The sequence below is a fragment of the Crinia signifera genome, chromosome 9, assembly GCF_055691185.1.
Source record: "Crinia signifera chromosome 9, ASM5569118v1, whole genome shotgun sequence".
In the NCBI taxonomy this organism is placed as follows: domain Eukaryota; kingdom Metazoa; phylum Chordata; class Amphibia; order Anura; family Myobatrachidae; genus Crinia; species Crinia signifera.
In genome coordinates, this window is record NC_139225.1 from 126350835 (window position 1) to 126370164 (window position 19330).

Consider the following 19330-nt stretch of genomic DNA (forward strand, 5'->3'; position numbering starts at 1 on the left):
GTGCCTAGTACTGCCGTATCTACCTGTCTGGTGCCTAGTACTGCCGTATCTACCTGTCTGGTGCCTAGTACTGCCGTATCTACTGTCTGGTGCCTACTACTGCCATATCTACCTGTCTGGTGCCTAGTACTGCCATAACTACCTGTCTGGTGCCTTGTATTGCCATACCTACCTGTCTGGTGCCTAGTACTGCCGTATCTACCTGTTTTGTGCCTACTACTGCCGCATCTACCTGTCTGGTGCCTAGTACTGCCGCATCTTCCTGTCTGGTGCCTACTACTGCCGTATCTACCTGTCTGGTGCCTAGTACTGCCATATCTACCTGTCTGGTGCCTAGTACTGCCGTATCTACCTGTCTGGTGCCTAGTACTGCCGTATCTACCTGTCTGATGTCTAGTACTGCTGTATCTACTGTCTGCTGCCTAGTACTGCCGTATCTACCTGTCTGGTGCCTACTACTGCCATATCTACCTGTCTGGTGCCTAGTACTGCCATGTCTACCGGTCTGATGCCTAGTACTGCCGTATCTACCTGTCTGGTGCCTAGTACTGCCGTATCTACCTGTCTGGTGTCTAGTACTGCCGTATCTACCTGTCTGGTGCCTAGTACTGCCGTATCTACCTGTCTGTTGCCTAGTACTGCCGTATCTACTGTCTGCTGCCTAGTACTGCTGTATCTCATTCTCTATATATACTACCTGTCTGCCGGTGCCTAGTAGTGCCGTATCAGTCCAGGGGTGCCCCCATGTGTCCTGTATCAGACCAGGGGAGCTGCCCTTTATTTTTTTCATTTTTACTGCAAGTGCTATTAAATGTGCTGTATCAGTCCAGGGGTGAGCCAAGAGTGTCGTATAATTAAGGGATGTTGCTTCTTTTTTTTACTGCAGGAATGTTGCTATGTCTGCTGTATAATTATATATCTGCCGCCATGTGTGCTGTATCAGTCCAGGGGTGCCACCATCTGTGCCATATAATTCCATGTGTGCTGTATCAGGTCAGGGGTGCCCGCATGTGTGACGCATAGTTTCTGGGGTTAGCCAAGTGTGTCATAATATTTATTTATTTACAGTATAAGCAGATTCATATATAGCACACGCAGATTCCGCAGCGCTTTACAGAGAATATTTGACCACATTTTTGGGGAGCCAATTAACCTACCAGTATTTTTTGGGATTGTGGAAGGAAACTGGAGTACCCGGAGGAAACCCACGCAAGTACGGGGAGAATATACAAACTCTGCACAGTTAGGGCCATGGTGGATATTGAACCCATGACCTCAGTGCGGTGAGGCAGTAATGCTAACTATTACACCATCCGTACTGCCCGTCATATAATTCATGGGTTGCTGCCAAGTCTTCTGTATAATTGGGGTGCTGCTAAGTGTCAGTCCAGGAGTGATGCTGTGTGTTGTATCAGTCCAGGGGTGCCTGCATGTGTGTGGTGTAATTCCATGGGTGCCCCCATGTGTCCCGTATCAGTCCAAAGGTACCTGCATGTGTGCCGCATAATTCCAAGGGTGAGCCAAGTCTGCCGTATAATTCATGGGGTGCTGCCAAGTGTGCTGTATTAGTCCAGGGGTGATGCTAAGTGTGCCGTATCAGTCCAGGGGTGATGCTAAGTGTTCCGTATCAGTCCAGGGGTGATGCTAAGTGTGCCATATCAGTCCAGTGTTTGTGTTGCCCACTTGTGTCGCTTATCATAGTCATCCAGCTACCTTGGTGCAACCTTTTGGCCTAAAAATAATAGTGTGAGGTGTTCAGAACAGACTGGAAATGAGTGGAAATTAATGTTATTGAGGTTAATAATAGCGTAGTAGCAATAAAAAAAAATAATTATGCTATTTTAGCAGTTTTTATGCTTTTAAAAAAAAAAATTAGAACCCAAAACGTTTAGGGGGTGTTTTTGGCAAAACCCATTAGAACCCAAAACCTGAAGGTAAGCAGAACCCAAAACGCGGGTTAATCCCATGGCAAAGAGCCAGGGGCGTAGCGCCAATTTATGCACCCCCCCGCGGGATAATTTCGGCGCCCCGCCCTCCCTAAATTTAGCGCTGCCTCAGGCGCCCCGTTCTTACCCTGCCTCCCCGCCGCGTCTGTATTCCGCCGGGAGTCGGGACCGCATATCTACTAATCTGCGTCCTGGTGCCTGGCTCCTTGAGTCAAATGTCCATTACAAAATGGCCACCTCCTTACAGCAGACCGTTTGTAAGGATGCTAGAGGAGGCCGTCTCTGCCTCCTCTAGCATCTTAAAAAACGGTCTGCTCTAAGGAGGCGGCCATTTTGTAATGGACATTGGACTCATAAGGAGCCAGGCGCCAGGATGCAGAGTAGTAGATATGCGGTCCCGACTCCCGGCGGAATACAGACGCGGCGAGAGAGGCAGGAGCCGGGCACAGTAAGGAGAGGGGTGGAGGGCAGTCGCCTGTGCCAGCATCCGGCGCCCACGCAGCCCCCGCTCCCCCAAACAGCAGCGTGGGCTGCCTTATGATATCTACGCCACTGCAGAGCATGTTAACCCCTGGCAGAGCATGCAACTCTGGGCAAAGCATGTAAGCCCTGACAGAGCAGGTTAATCCCATGGCAAAGTGTATGTTAACCCCTGGCAGAGAATTGTAACTCTGGGAAGAGCATGTAACCCCTGGCAAAGCATGTAACTCTGGGCAGAGCATGTAACCCCTGGCAGAGCATGTAACTCCAGGCAGAGTATGTAACTACTGGCCACTACGGTGTGGCATAACGTGTAATGAGCATTATGGCATGTGGTATAATATTTAATGGGTGTGTGACATGTGTAATAGGCATTAAGGTGTACATTTTTGTCCATGTAGCCACCTTGGAAGCAGTGGTGTAACAAGGGTCAACAGAGTAGGCGGGGAGCTCTGTCCTTGGGGGCCCCAGGAAGTTGTTGTACCGGGGCCCAGGATTTCTCTTGGCTGCCCTGTGTATAGGTGGCTTGTGATACCGGCTCCGTTTGTGTCCCGGCGTCTCTCCTGCTTGATGCCCTTCTGCCTTTTGTTGCATGAGACTCTGCGCCGAAATCCAGTGTCTGTGGTTATCTCCGGTTCCCGAGGACATACGTGGCTTGAGAGGAGCAGCAGTAGTGTTGCATATCATGTGGTAATCAGTCCAGAGTGCTTTTACATATGGTACGAGCAATTGTCTTTTTATGTCGGGAACTTGTTATGTTCTCCTATTAAAATGCATTTATCTGCACTATGAGGCGCCTCTCTCTTTATGTTTGTTTTAGAATCTCTTTCATCCTGACCCTGGATGCTGTCCTACATGAGAGGTTGCTGCAGTTCATTAAAGTGGACTTGGTGCTAAATTATTTTAACCCCTCCTTGGCAAAGTAGGGGCTGGACTGTATTATTGGACTCTATTTAGCGCTGCTCACACATTTATCTTTTACACATACAGTATATATATATATACTGTATATATATATATATATATATATATATATATATATATATATATATATATATATATATATACACAAACAAAGAATGAGAAGGGGCGCCCAATAGCGTAATACTGTCAAAGCATATAAAATTTTCTTAATAAAAAGTGACCATTATCACTAGTACATTGCTCGTACCATAACAGTCCTCAGTGGTGGACTTAAAACCACATGGTGTATTACAATTATCCACACTGCCAAATCTCAGGAACGCTTGCTGTATAGACAGCTGATCACTCACGGACACCACGTTGAGGGATCCCCGGCTTGCGGCACTTTCCCGTTTCTATCACCGGCAGACATGATGGCAACAAATACAAAAGCAGCAGTGACTGAACCTGGTGCCTGGGTACAAATCTATATGATGTAAACACATTACATACAATACTAGAAACACAAAAAGAAATAGAATGTTCCCTGGTGCAGGTGATGATGTTGTATGATCTCTTTTCCTTCATATGTTCCCCTCAGAATGATGGGTTGACCAAAATATATGAAGAAAAAGATGTACAATAGTGAAGCACTGTTAATTCCTTTTTGGTTTTCAGATTTTCTGATTCATCCAGATTATCAAAACTCGTCCCATATAAATTGGTCTACATATACCGCATAAGGAGGGACTTTTTATAAATACATAAGGGAGTGCATGTAAAATATATGTGCCCCGGGGATAGTGTCAAACAATAAAACAAACATTATGTCTAATCTGTGCGGTTTGAAAAACATGTAAAAACAACCACGCAGTCAGCTATTGCAAGGTAGCAGAAAAAATAAACAATTCAAAAATAGCTTACCTGTAGTGTCAGAATATACACTAGCAACAGATGTGTTGCCTAGAGCAACAAAAGCTTTATGACCCATCATCAGAAGTGATCCAGACCTGACGGGATTGAAAGCCCTGGACCCACTCATCAGCTATAAAAGGCGTAGAGATTTGAAGGACATTCTTGTGGAAAATGACATCAATGACATAAAAAAAAAAAAACAGTAAAACCCTTTTTTTTAAAACAGGCTGTTATAAATGTATTTCCTGCACCACTTGTGATTATTTACAGACTGGGGGTGGGATGCTGTATCATCCGCGCCCCCTGTCAGCTGCACATCGCTGGCTACCGCAGACCTAATTATTGCATATGCTCTAACACAGCGGACCTCAAACTACTTTGCCCTGGGACCCCATCAGACAAAAAATAAGAATTATTGCAGAATGTCATCACATCACATGTGTAGTCAGCAGACAGCACATACATGACAGCATTGTGGAGGCACAAAGTGATGGGAGGAGTCTAAATTACAGACAATTCAGCAGATATATCAGACTCCCTGAATCCGTGACTGAGATTAGATAAATCATCAGCCTAATGGTCAGCAACATGGAGTCGTGACCCCATGCTGAGCAGGTCGGGACCCACTTTGGGGTCAGGAACCACAGTTTGAGAACCTCTGCTCTAACATATGCGATAATTATGGCAAAGGACAGCTCTTACGTTAAGAGCTGTCCTTTGCGATCTTGCCGGCGATGTGCTGCGGGTCCCGGCGGCTCCCCCCATCCCTCTATCACCCGGTGCTGCTGCTGCATGTGTGTGGGCTCTCCTCCTCCTCCCTGTCCGTGCACCCGGAAGAGTATGCAGTGCAGGGAGGAGGAGGTCACAGGTCCAGGCAGCACAGCGCAGTCCTGCCTGGACACAGGTGAGGGGGGGGGGGCGTCGCGAGGTGGTGGGAGTGCGTTAAGAAGCCCATAGTTTTTGCTGGCGATACCCCCCGCAGCAAGTTTTGCTGCATATTAAAATGTTGTAAAAACCACGATAACGGGATTTTTACCACATTTCTGCTTTAGAGAATCTCCCTCTGGGTCTAAATTTAAACATCCACACAAAGATACCGAGTTCCATATCCGCCATACAGTTTTATGCACTATGAAATTCGTGGTGTATATGATATGTCGCTGCAACTTATGCTATGTAGGGCAAACAACTAGGATGTTCGCAGAAAGAATGGCCGCTCATCGGTCATCAATTAGAAAAGCCCTGGATAGCAAATCTACTGACCAACCAGTTGCCATACATTTTAAGGCCAAACATTTATTAAAAGATCTGAAATGCATGATAATAGCTCATATCCCGATTTTATCTAAAGGTGGAGAACGGGGGAAAATGCTGCTCCAGCAAGAAACACTGGATTCATGTGTTAAACACCATGTTCCCCAATGTATCATTGGTTTGCTTCTTGTAACAACATATTTATTAATAACAATAATGATAAAACTGTAACCATTAGTCATTGTCACGACCACCATGTCAGCTACCCTGGCTCTCTGCGCTGTCCCAAGCCCACAGACCTCTTATAGGTTACACTCTGCCCTGGCGCTCACCTCCGCTGCTGATTCCCATGCTGCTGTCTGCGCTCCGTCACTCTGTCACCACCGGGTGACAGCGGTGGTGTGCAGTCCCATGCCATGCAGGCTCTGGGTGGCGTGAGGCATGAGCCGCCATGATGGGTCCGTGTCAGGTTAGGCCTCTGGCCAAGAGACGCCGGCTGCAGCGCCTCTGCGTACAGTCACCGCCGGCTGGTTTCTGTCACCGCATCTGGCGGCGGCCATCTTCTTGGTTGCTACAGCCTATGCTGCGGGGCTCCAATCTGTGAGCTCACACACTCAGCCAATCACCGCTCAGCTCAGCCTTCAAATACTGACTAGCCGGGCCAGACCGGCAGTCAGTACAATGATGTTCACCCGTTCACATCATTGAGTAGTCCTGGCTACCTGTAGTTCCCACTACAGTTCTATCGTGCATCCTGGTGAAGTCTACTCCAATCTCTCTGCTGATTGTCCACTGCGTTACCATATCATCACAGAAACCCTCTGCCGCCTATAGGGATAGGACAAGGTTAACCCCCCAAAGGGTGTCATCTTCTTCTTCATTCCTGATGGTTATTATCTGTGGTCGCATCCCTGGTTCTTCAACTACGATCCTACTCAGCACAGATTCATCTGGACTTCATTTTCTTCTTATTCCAATCCTTCAACCAATCATCCAATCCTTCAACCAATTATCCAATCCTTCAACCAATCATCCAATCATTCATCCAATCATCCAATCCTTCATCCAATCATCTAATCATCCAATCTTTCATCCAATCCTTCTTTCAATCACCCAATCATCCAATCCTGCAATCATCCAATCATTCAACTTATCAATCATCTTCAAAGCTCTTCAATAAGTATTGTATATTATTGTCTTCTTCCAATTTATCAAATTCTACCGTTATTCATTGTGCCATCATTCATAACTTGTACCGCAGTATCTTTATTAAAAAAAGGTTTAATTTTATTTAATTGCTTCACTCCATTCTGTCGTTCATGCAACAGCCCTACATCAAAGCACCCAGCCTCCGTTACACTCCAGCTGGTGCTTCACGAAACGTGACAGTCATCTTTAGGTAAGTCCATCTATGATCGTTACATTGTACAGAATAATGAGTGCACCAACATAAGATTTTATAGAGACATTTTCCTAGGGAATTTACATAAATTAAGATAAAAATAATCCTCATTGATATGTTTGTTTATATAGACAGCTACAGGTGGTTTTTACATGTTTTTCAAATTGCACAGATTAAACGTAATGTTTGTTTTATTGTTTAAAACTATCCCCGGGGCACATATATTTATGCACATACTGTATTACCATTGTATTTGTAAACTACGTTCCAAGGGTGGCTGAGGCAAAGGGTTTTATGATGTTCTGCTTAATAAAATCTTTTGAAAGTATGCATCTTTTATTGATCATACCCGCAGAAAGTAATAAATAGAACTACATCTCCCAGAATACTTTGCGAGATGTAACTGTGGGAGCTATGGTGTCATCCTCCGGCGCCACCCACCGACAGAATGGCTTTCAGAATGACTGTAGCTTGTTATCACTTGAGACTGCTATATAGGTAAGCACATTGCACTTTGAGGGGATATTCTGATTCACTCGGAAAGGCACAATCACTGTCTAATAGACAAAACCATGTGCACTGCAGGTGGGGCAGATGTAACATGTGCAGAGAGAGTTAGATGTGGGTGGGGTTTGTACTTCAAACTGATATATATATATTGCAGTGTTAAAATAAAGCAGCCAGTATTTACCCTGCACAGAAACAAAATAACACCCAAATCTAACTCTCTCTGCCCATGTTACATCAGCCCCACCTGCAGTGCACATGATTTGGTCCATTAGAGAGTGATTGTGCCTTTCCGAGTGAATCAGAATACCCCCCTTTATTTGTTGGTTTGTTTTCCTGAAGAAAAGACCTTTGAGTCTTGAAATGTCGATATGACAGAATAAAAAGAATAATTTCTTTCACCTATTAAGACCACTGAGTGCCGCCTGAAGTTGTTTCCTTGTGGGGAATCCCACAGAGTATATACCACATAGGAAGGCACCTGTGGCTCCTTCTGTCTGCAAAACAGAGTGCCGGACACCATGCAATCTATCGATCTATCTATCTATCTTAACATGACCACCCACCAAAGGGCCTGATTCAGACCTGATCGCTGCTGCCGAATTTTCAGAGCCCTGCAATCAGATAGCCCCCACCCAGCCAGAGTGAAAACCTGCCCTGTGCAAGTCTGCGAATAAATTGCGAAAATATTGCATATTGCCACACACCATAGAGTGGTTATTCACTACGGTGTGACAGAGACAGGCTGATCGATGCCAGAGCTGGCGTCACACACCCTCCCTCACAATGCTTAGGCACGCATGTGTTTTTCTGGACTCTCCCAGAAAATGGCCAGCCCAAACACCGGCTTCCTGTCAGTCATGTTGCGAGGAGATAGCGAAAACAGTGATTTCTGATTCTTGTCGATATTTGGCCTCGCACATGAGCGCTGTGATCCGTAGGCTTGCACAACCTTGTAAATTCTTGCAACAGCGAACAGCCCTAAATAACCCCCAAAGACACGATTCCTACTATATCAACACCACCACCCACAAAATTGTTACCATGTATATTAAATCACTATTCTGAAGATAGGGGGTTAATAACCAAAATATTAACTGCACGAGTGGTGGGTTTTCCTGGGGCAGGACAAACCTACCAGGGCAGGTTTCTTGTGCCCCAGATATACTCACCATTCAAGCTGCAGCTGCTGGTCTATTGCAACAGCCCCTGCTCCCCTGGAGCTGCTGTCATCTTTGGATGTTTCCGGCCACTGGTGGTGCACCAGTGATGCACAGCTGGAGGCACCACTAGCACACAGCTACTTATCAGTGCCCAGAAGTGGTTTTATCTAACATTAATATTTTCTTTGTGACATTAGAATACGTACCAGCCCCCAAGGATTACTCATGATGCTAAAGCTGTCCTCTGTGATATGAATAAGATGTTGAAATTCTTTATCTTGATAATCAAACCGTTTCCCAAACAGGACGGAGCAAATGACGTTGGCCACAGAGCTGTGTATCTGATGTTTGGGATCTATAGGGGAACCTAGAACATAAACCGTAAAAGAGAAACAGCAAAGAAGTTATGCAGAAGAAGACCAAGAAATGTAAGGGTGATTGATGTAGTAGTCTACTGTTTAATGTTTTACTGTGACAATCATGGAAGTTACCCCACTGCAATTCAGGATCCCTGGCATCTCTGGCTTCCATACAGTGCCAGCAAGCTAAGGATCAGCATCCAGAATTCAAGCACCAATTTGTTAGCACCAACTCAGGAGACAGCAATGCCATGTACGCACCAAGGCCAGTGGCCATGGGTCATCTCCACCTAATTACCAGCACCTGCGCAGGAGACTACAATGTAGCATGAGTCTGACGTTATAGCAGGAGTGCCCTCATGCTCTGGGACTACCTGTATTTAGTTTTAAAAATGGAGCACTTATAATATTCCTCCTAACTGTTCCGATGTCTGAGAGACAGTCACGATCACCATTTCATTAAAGTGTTTTACGTCCCACCTGCAGGGCAACAGTGTCCCAAGGTGAGAGGGGCAGTTGGGAGACCCCCCTGTCACTCTGTTTAGCTCACAGAGCACTGGCCATGCCCTCATAGTGACGAAAACCTGGTGTGCGGATCTCTGTGGAGGGCACGCCTCTTTTCAGAAGTCCCACTTTCTACTTACAAAATGTTGGGAGGTATGCCTATAGTGTTATGTATAGTAGAAAATATTATATAAAAATGCATTTTATTTTCATTTTTGTTACAACTTTAGTATGATAGAAGGAAAATAACATCACTATTCACTTTAACTGAAACTTTTTTATATTCTGTAGGACAGATTGCTATTGATTTATCAGTCTGGTGACAGTGTTGGACTGGGGTATGAGGGGCCACGCTTAGTGTTGGGGTCAGCCACCACAGAGACTTGGCTAACTATTAGAGAGAATTGGGTGTTTATAAACATATAGGGGGAAATTTACTAAAGGAAATTTGTAAAAAAAAATAGGTGTATTTGTATCCAGAAATACACTTTGTCATGAACCCCGGTTCCCGCACTGCTCGCATGCGCCCCTTACCGGCACACTGGGGTAGTGTCCTCCGTAGGTCAGCTGCCGGCACAGTCGGCAATCCCTGGCGTGATGTCTTTTGCTTCCAAGTCACCCCTGCGTCACTGTAAGCTCCAGGTGTATTCCCTGATCAAGTTGCGGGTCACATGATCCAGGTAAAACTCCATCTACTTCCTGGTCTGTGTGCTGCTGCTGCGGCTAATTCCATCACCTGCGTCTGATTCCCTAATCACCTGGAGGGATAAATACCCAGCTCACAGTCTCCTCCTTGTCTTGAACAACTCGTCAGTTTACCTGTGAGTTCTCCAGCGTTAAGCTCCTGTCAAGACTCCCCACGTGCTCCAGAGGTCCGGTTTTCCTGAGTCCGCTGTCACCTGTGTTACTCTCAGCGTCCTGGTCATTCTACTCCTGCCAGAAGTCTCCACGTGTTTCCATCTGCCGTGTGATCCTGTCTTCTCGTGCAGCCCAGGTTACTTGCTCAGTGTCCGGTTATCCGTGGGTTCCGTGCCCGTCTCCTCTCGGCTCTCAGGCCGCTCCAGTGATCCCCAGTATCGGCTCCCTAGCCGCCCCAGTGATTCCAGCGATCCCCAGTGATCTCAAGTACCGGCTCCTTAGCCGCTCCAGCGATCCCCAGTGATCTCAAGTACCGGCTCCTTAGCCGCTCCAGCGATCCCCAGTGATCTCAAGTACCGGCTCCTTAGCCGCTCCAGCGATCCCCAGTGATCTCAAGTATCGGCTCCCTAGCCGCTCCGGTATTTCTCATTGTCTCCAGTGTCCCCCTGTATTACCTTCACGTCATCCCCGGCTTCCAGGCCGCATCCCACTACTCTCAAGAACCCTCCGTGTTGCTGTATAGCATTCAGTGCCATCGATCACCATCGATGGTTTTCGTACCCCATTAAAGACTCTTGTTATCCAAACTCTGCCAAAGTCACAGGGGAACCTGGGCAGAGGGCCGCGACCTGGTCGGCAGTTGCAGCTAAGTCCATATCCCCTTGCGGGGGTCCCTGGTGAATACCACTGTCGGCTTAGACCCCGCGCCTCTACCTTAGGTCTCAGCCAATCCTCTGTGTCCCCGGCAGTTCAGCTCTCTCCTGTCTCCGTGCATGAGCTCCAGCTATCTCAAGCCTCCTCGCTTCCAGTTCCCTGCGCCCTCCACTGGCGCACCCAGGTCAGTGCCGGGAACACAGACAGTCCAGGCCGTGACAGATTGTTCAAGACCGATGGACTCGGCACGCGACCATAGTGTGGGGCCAGCGGCGCTTCAAGATGTCACCTCGCGTATAGAGACGCAAGAAGCGACGCAGCAGCAGGTGATTACATACCTCCAGGATGTGTCCACTCGTCTGGATTCTCTCCAGCAATCCCTCCGGCCACCTCCGCCACCAGTATCTAATCAGCCTGCCACTCATGCTTCATCATATTTCCCTCGTCTTCAGCTGCCTACTCCTAATAAATATGATGGCAATCCCAAGGCCTGTAGAGGCTTTCTAAACCAATGTGACATTCACTTTGAACTTTTACCACAGAACTTTCCGACTGCCAGAACCAAGATAGCATATATTGTCTCCTTGCTGTCAGGTTCTGCCCTAGATTGGATATCACCCCTCTGGGAAAGATCTGATCCAATTCTCACCGATTATGAGAGATTCGTCTCTACCTTCCGACGGATATTCGACGAGCCAGGAAGGCCTGTGTCAGCCTCTACAGAAATTCTCCGTATCAAACAGGGCTCTCGTTCCATGGGTCAATTCGTGGTTCAGTTTCAGACCCTTGCCTCCGAGCTCAAATGGAACAATGAGGCGCTAACAGCCGCCTTCTGGTTGGGCGTCTCAGAGCGCATCAAAGACGAACTTGCCACCCGAGATCTCCCCAAGCAGCTGGAAGATTTAATCTCCTTGTGTGTCAAAATAGACCTGCGCCTAAGAGAGCGAGGTTTAGAAAAATTAAAGAAAGTAGTTCCCCGAGTCCCGCCTCCGTCTCAGCACCGTCCTGCGACAACCTCCACAGAAGAACCTATGCAAATAGGTAGATCTAGGTTATCTACAGATGAACGGTCCAGGAGACAAAGAGAAAAATTATGTATCTACTGTGCCACCCCCGGTCACTTCATTGGGTCCTGTCCCGAGCGTCCGGGAAACGCCAAGTCCTAACCTGCAGTGGGGGAGTCAGGTTAGGTTGTCTCAGTAAAGCTCCTCTCACCAATGACTTAATTCTACCTGTTGCCCTTGTGTCCCCTGTGGGTACCCTGAAAGTCTCAGCCCTGGCAGACTCCGGGGCTGCAGGGAACTTTATCTCAGCCGAGCTGGTAAAGAAGTGCAAAATCCCAATCCTGCCTCTTCCCCAGCCTCACTACCTCACAGCGGTGGATGGAAGCAGGATCCGCGGAAGTGACATTGTGTATCGGACAGTCCCTGTCTCATTCCACGTAGGGGTACTTCATCAAGAATGTATGGACTTCCTGGTCATTCCTAAATCTTCTTATGATCTTGTGTTAGGATTACCATGGCTACAACTCCACAACCCCCGTATCGATTGGAGATCTCTCCAAATTGTGGAATGGAGCGATTATTGCCAGAAACATTGCTTGACTGAAGTAACTCCAGTCCGATCTTCCACAGTCAAAAGCCTTCCAGGTCTTCCATCAGCATATCATTCCTTCAGTGATGTCTTCAGTGTACAAGCCGCTGATGTTCTGCCTCCACACCGCCGATGGGATTGTCCCATCGATCTCCTCCCTGGGAAGTCCCCTCCTAAGGGGCGTACCTACCCCCTGTCAATCCCTGAGACCAAAGCGATGTCTGAATACATTCAAGAAAATCTCCAGAAAGGGTTCATCCGACCCTCTACCTCCCCTGCTGGTGCAGGATTCTTTTTCGTAAAAAAAAAAGATGGAGGGTTACGCCCATGCATAGATTATAGAGGCCTCAATGAGATAACCATCAAGAACAGTTATCCTCTTCCCTTGATCACTGAACTATTTGATCGTATCAAAGGGGCAAAAATTTTTACCAAACTTGACCTCCGAGGGGCGTATAACCTAATCAGAATTCGCCAAGGCGACGAATGGAAGACTGCCTTCAACACTAGAGATGGGCATTACGAGTATCTAGTGATGCCCTTCGGTCTCAGTAATGCACCTGCCGTCTTCCAAGAATTCGTCAATGAAATTTTTAGAGATGTCCTATACAAATATCTTGTTGTATATCTCGATGATATTTTGATTTTTTCTTCAGATCTCCAGTCTCATCGGTCTCAAGTCAAAGAAGTGCTGTCCCGTTTACGTGCTAATAAATTGTACGGTAAACTCTCCAAGTGCACATTCGAAGTTCCCCAGATACCCTTCCTAGGGTATATCGTATCCGGCTCAGAGTTGCGAATGGATCCCGCAAAACTTGAAGCCATCGATAGTTGGTCCCAACCAACCACTCTCAAAGCAGTCCAGCGTTTTATTGGCTTTGCCAACTACTACAGAAAATTTGTCAAAGGATTCTCCACCCTCATCGCCCCCATCACAGCCCTCACCCAAAAAGGTGCCAATCCAGCTGTCTGGTCCGAAGAAGCCTTGTCCGCATTCCACCTGCTAAAACAAGCCTTTATTTCTGCCCCCATTCTCCGGCAGCCAGATACAGACAAACCTTTCCTCTTGGAAGTCGACGCCTCTAATGTGGGTGTTGGGGCTGTGCTCTCTCAAGTCACAGACGATGGCAAACAGCACCCCTGTGGGTTTTTCTCCCGGAAATTCCTCCCTGCCGAGAAAAACTATTCCATTGGCGATCAGGGGTTGTTGGCAATTAAACTTGCACTGGAAGAATGGCGATATCTGTTAGAAGGGGCCAAGTTTCCCGTGTCCATCTTCACAGATCACAAGAACTTACTGTACGTCCAGACCGCCCAGTGTCTTAATTCCCGCCAAGCTCGCTGGTCCTTATTCTTCTCACGATTTAGTTTTAAAATTTTCTATCGTCCTGGGTCCCAGAATGTAAAAGCCGATGCACTGTCCCGCTCTATGGAAGATGACACAGTGCTACAAGAACAACGTCCCATCATCAGTCCTACGGCTTTTGCGGCCACCCATGTGTCACCTGTGCCACCTCGAGGAAAGATGCTAGTTTTACCTGAGCTCCAGCCCAAAATCTTGTCTTGGGCTCACGCCTCGCCCTTCTCCGGTCACCCAGGTGTTCACAAAACCCTGGAAATTCTTCGCCGGTCATATTGGTGGCCTCACATGAAAAAGGATGTCCAGGATTTCGTGGCCTCATGTCCTATCTGTGCCCAACATAAAGTCCATCGTCAGTCCCCTGCAGGTACTCTCCTTCCATTGCCCATTCCCACGCGTCCCTGGACGCACATTTCCATGGACTTTATTTCTGAACTCCCAAAGTCTCAAGAATGTAATACCATCTGGGTGGTGGTAGACCGGTTCTCCAAAATGGCACATTTCTTTCCATTGACTGGCCTGCCCTCTGCTCCCAAGCTCGCCCAGATCTTCATCCAACACATCTTTCGAACTCATGGACTTCCCACAGATATTGTCTCCGATCGTGGAGTGCAATTTGTAGCCCGCTTTTGGAGAGCTCTCTGTTCTGCCCTGAAAGTGAAATTGAACTTTTCCACAGCGTACCATCCGCAGTCTAATGGGCAAACAGAGAGAGTTAACCAAGATCTAGAAGCATTTCTGCGCCTGTATGTGTCCTCGTCACAAGACAACTGGGTAAACTGGCTGCCTTGGGCTGAATTTGCCCACAACTTCAGATACCACACAGCTACTGGCTACTCTCCTTTCTACGTAGTCTACGGTCATCACCCTCGACCACCGATCTTTGAGCCCTTACCAGTTTTGGAAGTGTCTGCCGCATCTTCCACCCTCAAACATTTTTCGCAAGTTTGGAAAAATGTACATGTTTCTCTCAAGAAAGCCTCAAAGAGATACAAGTTCTTTGCTGACCGTAAAAGAAGAGCAGTTCCTCAGTTAAAGCCTGGCGACAAAGTATGGCTTTCCACTCGAAATCTCCGCCTCCGAGTCCCGTCCATGAAGTTCGCCCCCCGATTCATTGGGCCATTCCCTGTGATCCAAAGGATCAATCCCGTAGCTTATAAGCTGAAGCTACCACCATACCTGAAGATCCCAAATTCCTTCCACATATCCTTACTGCGACCTCTTGTTCTCAACCGGTTCCAAAGTACTACTCCTGAGCTCCCCAGAGTTTATACCCATCGAGGGGTTGAATTCGAGGTCGATAAGGTGGTGGATTCTCGCAAAAGATATGGAAATATCCAATACCTCATCGATTGGAAGGGCTATGGCCCGGAAGAAAGAAGCTGGATCAATGCTGCAGATGTGCATGCTCCCCGTTTGATTGCAGCTTTTCATAAAGACAATCCAAGTAAGCCCAAAGGGTGTTCGGTGCCCACCCTTAAAGGGGGGGTACTGTCATGAACCCCGGTTCCCGCACTGCTCGCATGCGCCCCTTACCGGCACGCTGGGGTAGTGTCCTCCGTAGGTCAGCTGCCGGCACAGTCGGCAATCCCTGGCGTGATGTCTTTTGCTTCCAAGTCACCCCTGCGTCACTGTAAGCTCCAGGTGTATTCCCTGATCAAGTTGCGGGTCACATGATCCAGGTAAAACTCCATCTACTTCCTGGTCTGTGTGCTGCTGCTGCGGCTAATTCCATCACCTGCGTCTGATTCCCTAATCACCTGGAGGGATAAATACCCAGCTCACAGTCTCCTCCTTGTCTTGAACAACTCGTCAGTTTACCTGTGAGTTCTCCAGCGTTAAGCTCCTGTCAAGACTCCCCACGTGCTCCAGAGGTCCGGTTTTCCTGAGTCCGCTGTCACCTGTGTTACTCTCAGCGTCCTGGTCATTCTACTCCTGCCAGAAGTCTCCACGTGTTTCCATCTGCCGTGTGATCCTGTCTTCTCGTGCAGCCCAGGTTACTTGCTCAGTGTCCGGTTATCCGTGGGTTCCGTGCCCGTCTCCTCTCGGCTCTCAGGCCGCTCCAGTGATCCCCAGTATCGGCTCCCTAGCCGCCCCAGTGATTCCAGCGATCCCCAGTGATCTCAAGTACCGGCTCCTTAGCCGCTCCAGCGATCCCCAGTGATCTCAAGTACCGGCTCCTTAGCCGCTCCAGCGATCCCCAGTGATCTCAAGTACCGGCTCCTTAGCCGCTCCAGCGATCCCCAGTGATCTCAAGTATCGGCTCCCTAGCCGCTCCGGTATTTCTCATTGTCTCCAGTGTCCCCCTGTATTACCTTCACGTCATCCCCGGCTTCCAGGCCGCATCCCACTACTCTCAAGAACCCTCCGTGTTGCTGTATAGCATTCAGTGCCATCGATCACCATCGATGGTTTTCGTACCCCATTAAAGACTCTTGTTATCCAAACTCTGCCAAAGTCACAGGGGAACCTGGGCAGAGGGCCGCGACCTGGTCGGCAGTTGCAGCTAAGTCCATATGCCCTTGCGGGGGTCCCTGGTGAATACCACTGTCGGCTTAGACCCCGCGCCTCTACCTTAGGTCTCAGCCAATCCTCTGTGTCCCCGGCAGTTCAGCTCTCTCCTGTCTCCGTGCATGAGCTCCAGCTATCTCAAGCCTCCTCGCTTCCAGTTCCCTGCGCCCTCCACTGGCGCACCCAGGTCAGTGCCGGGAACACAGACAGTCCAGGCCGTGACACACTTATTTTTGACATTTACTATCCCGAAAATACGGCAATTCATAGTCGTATTGATGTGCTATCGTAAATAGTAAATGTCAAAAATAAGTGTATTTCTGGATACAAATACACCTATTTTTTTTACAAATTTCCTTTAGTAAATTTCCCCCATAGGGGGAAATGTACTGAGAATTTCTGATTACAGCCCAAAAATACGAACAGAGAATTCAGCACATTTATTAAGCTGCCGCATTCTCCTGGTTCCCAAACTATGGGGGATTGTAATAATAATAACACTTTAACCCACCGCATATACACATAATACTCACCTATAGGGTCCCCCATAGGCCTGTCCTCTTCTCCAGTACAAATCTATAGAGGTACCTATGAAATGAAATTATACTCACCATCCCCTCTGGTGGAGATCGCGTTCTCTTTGTTCCATGTAGGCATCCACAGGTTTAAAAAAAAATTGGCCTGGCTCCAAACAGACCCTAGGGGCCACAAGTGTGTTTATACTTGCAGCTCCTCCCCAAGAATAATGGATTCCCCAGCGACGTCATTCACTGGATCCTCCCTCAGCCATCAGGAGGGGGTTCTGGGAGAGGCTTTGTGGCTGATTGTGGCTGTGCGCGGCTCCATTGACACCCATGTTATGAGTTTAACATGGGCGGTTCTCATCGTAGACGCCTAAGTTAAAGTTCTAACAAAGGCGTCTATGGTGAGAATAGGTTTCAAAAGTATTTTCCAGTCATATTTTCGGCTCAATTAGTGGCCGAATTCAGCCCTACAAATGACAGTAAATTAGCACGCCACCATAGAAATCATAGCCATATAACCCCGTATTCTGTCGATATTGTATTCATTTGTAAAGCCGAATTTGACTGACCTTGCCGTTTATAAATGTGGCAAATCAGCCGAATTTGGCAGAGCAAGAGTTCATTTACAGGCCGTATATCACATTGAATGGGTAGGAATAGGTGTGTTTGTACCCATTGGATCTTAGTAATTTTTGCCCCGTGACTGTCAACATATGTAGCATTCTGTACTCTGTATCAAGGATGTCCAATTGATGACAACTTGTGCCTATAGCTACAGTATGACTTTGCCTTTTCTGTATAACACAATACACTCTAGGAATGGCCATCTACCATCGATGATTAGAAATCATCGATGGTTTATGGCCGTTGTCGAATAGTTTTGCCATCGATGGGGGAGAACCAGATGGTTTCCTGCCATCGATGTAAAGCTTAAACGAATAGTTTCGTTTTTGCTGTTTACCTAAAGTGCCGGGACACGGAGCATAGCTCCGCCCCCGACACCAGCGAAGCCCTGCCCTCGCATTTTGATTGGCCCACAGGCCACTCAATCACAGAAAATGGATGACCATCGATATGCAAAAACATCGATGGTCATCCATTGAATAGTTATACACTATCGATGGCCATATGCACTTTTGCCATCGATGGCAACCATCGATGGCAAAGGCAACGATGGCCATCCCTAATACACTCTATTTTAGCCAAGTGAACTTTATGACCTCTCTGATTTTTTAATCTTTGATACATTAAAGTACATCTTGGATTTCTCTGACTTTTGTTCTTGTTCCAAATTTTTAAGTAAGCTTTAATTGTTCCAACTTTAGTAGCTGTAAATAATTAGCTGCTAATCCCTTTGATGATAGGGTCAAATTTCTTTAATGTCCTGAACCATTCCTCATTGCTCATTCACCATCACATCTCTTTCTTTGTATAATATTTTCATTTTTTGCTTACACTTAAATGAACTATCTTCTGCCAATTGTAGCACTTGAGTTTTCTAAAGTACTAACTTTTGTATTCAATGCAGCAGTCCCAGCACTTCAATCACAGGGCACAGTGTCACAGGAGAGGGATTTGATGGACTTGTGTACTGCTCAGAAACTGCAGACACACTAGAAGCTGAAGGGTTAAAACGGGCAGGTTTAATAAAATCATTTTTTTCATAAATGGAAAACAAATGGGCAGATCTCAAATACTTTCTTGAGGAAAAAGTCAATGGCTAACTTAAATAAAGCAAAGTCTTTGCATTGGGGAATTGGAGTGACAGGTTGTTGGAGACTGGATAATGGGGTTGTGGAAGGATGATGGCTGCTTGAAGATGAGGTATGAAGTATGGTAACAAAAGACTTGGGTAGTGGTATCAGCAAAGAAGAATGGAATTGATGGCAAGATGATTGGATCCAATAACAAAGACAAGGAAAGACTATGAATGACTGGAGCTGGACCTGGAACCTGAGCCGGAGAGTACTGAAAGAGACCAGTGGGTACTAGTTGGACAGGAATGATTGGACCAGGTTAGACTGCAAAGACTGTGATGGGATAGGAGGCCCGCAAAGGACAACTGACAGGTTGAGCTGACAGCAAGCAGCAGGCACTAGAATAGCCAGGAGTCTTCTCAAATGAACTGCACGGCTCAGTAGACTTTTTGCACTGACCCTGATTAGCCTAGGCAGATACCCTATATACCTTGAAGGTGGCTGCCATTGGCTGACAGTGCAGGGAGACAGGAAAGACTCTGACCTGGCCCAATATCTGCCATGTGCCATTTATTATGGCTCATTACTTTCATGTCTGTTCTGTGGTCTTTCCAGTCTGTTTCTGGTAATGGACTCTCTGGTGGCCTCCGGTGGTGAGTCTGTGCCTTTGCAGCTCAGTCTTAATTAAGTTGCTCTATGG

General features: G+C 47.2%; 1 protein-coding gene across 1 annotated transcript in view; it reads right to left on the bottom strand.

Annotated features, from left to right (window-relative positions):
- Nucleotides 1–19330, bottom strand: part of LOC146035962 (cytochrome P450 2F2-like) — a 44182-nt gene that overhangs the window by 12336 nt on the left and 12516 nt on the right. The window contains exon 5 of the mRNA XM_083159690.1: nucleotides 8777–8937. Within this exon, the coding sequence (XP_083015816.1) occupies nucleotides 8777–8937 (161 nt within the window). The remainder of the gene's footprint in view (nucleotides 1–8776; nucleotides 8938–19330) is intronic.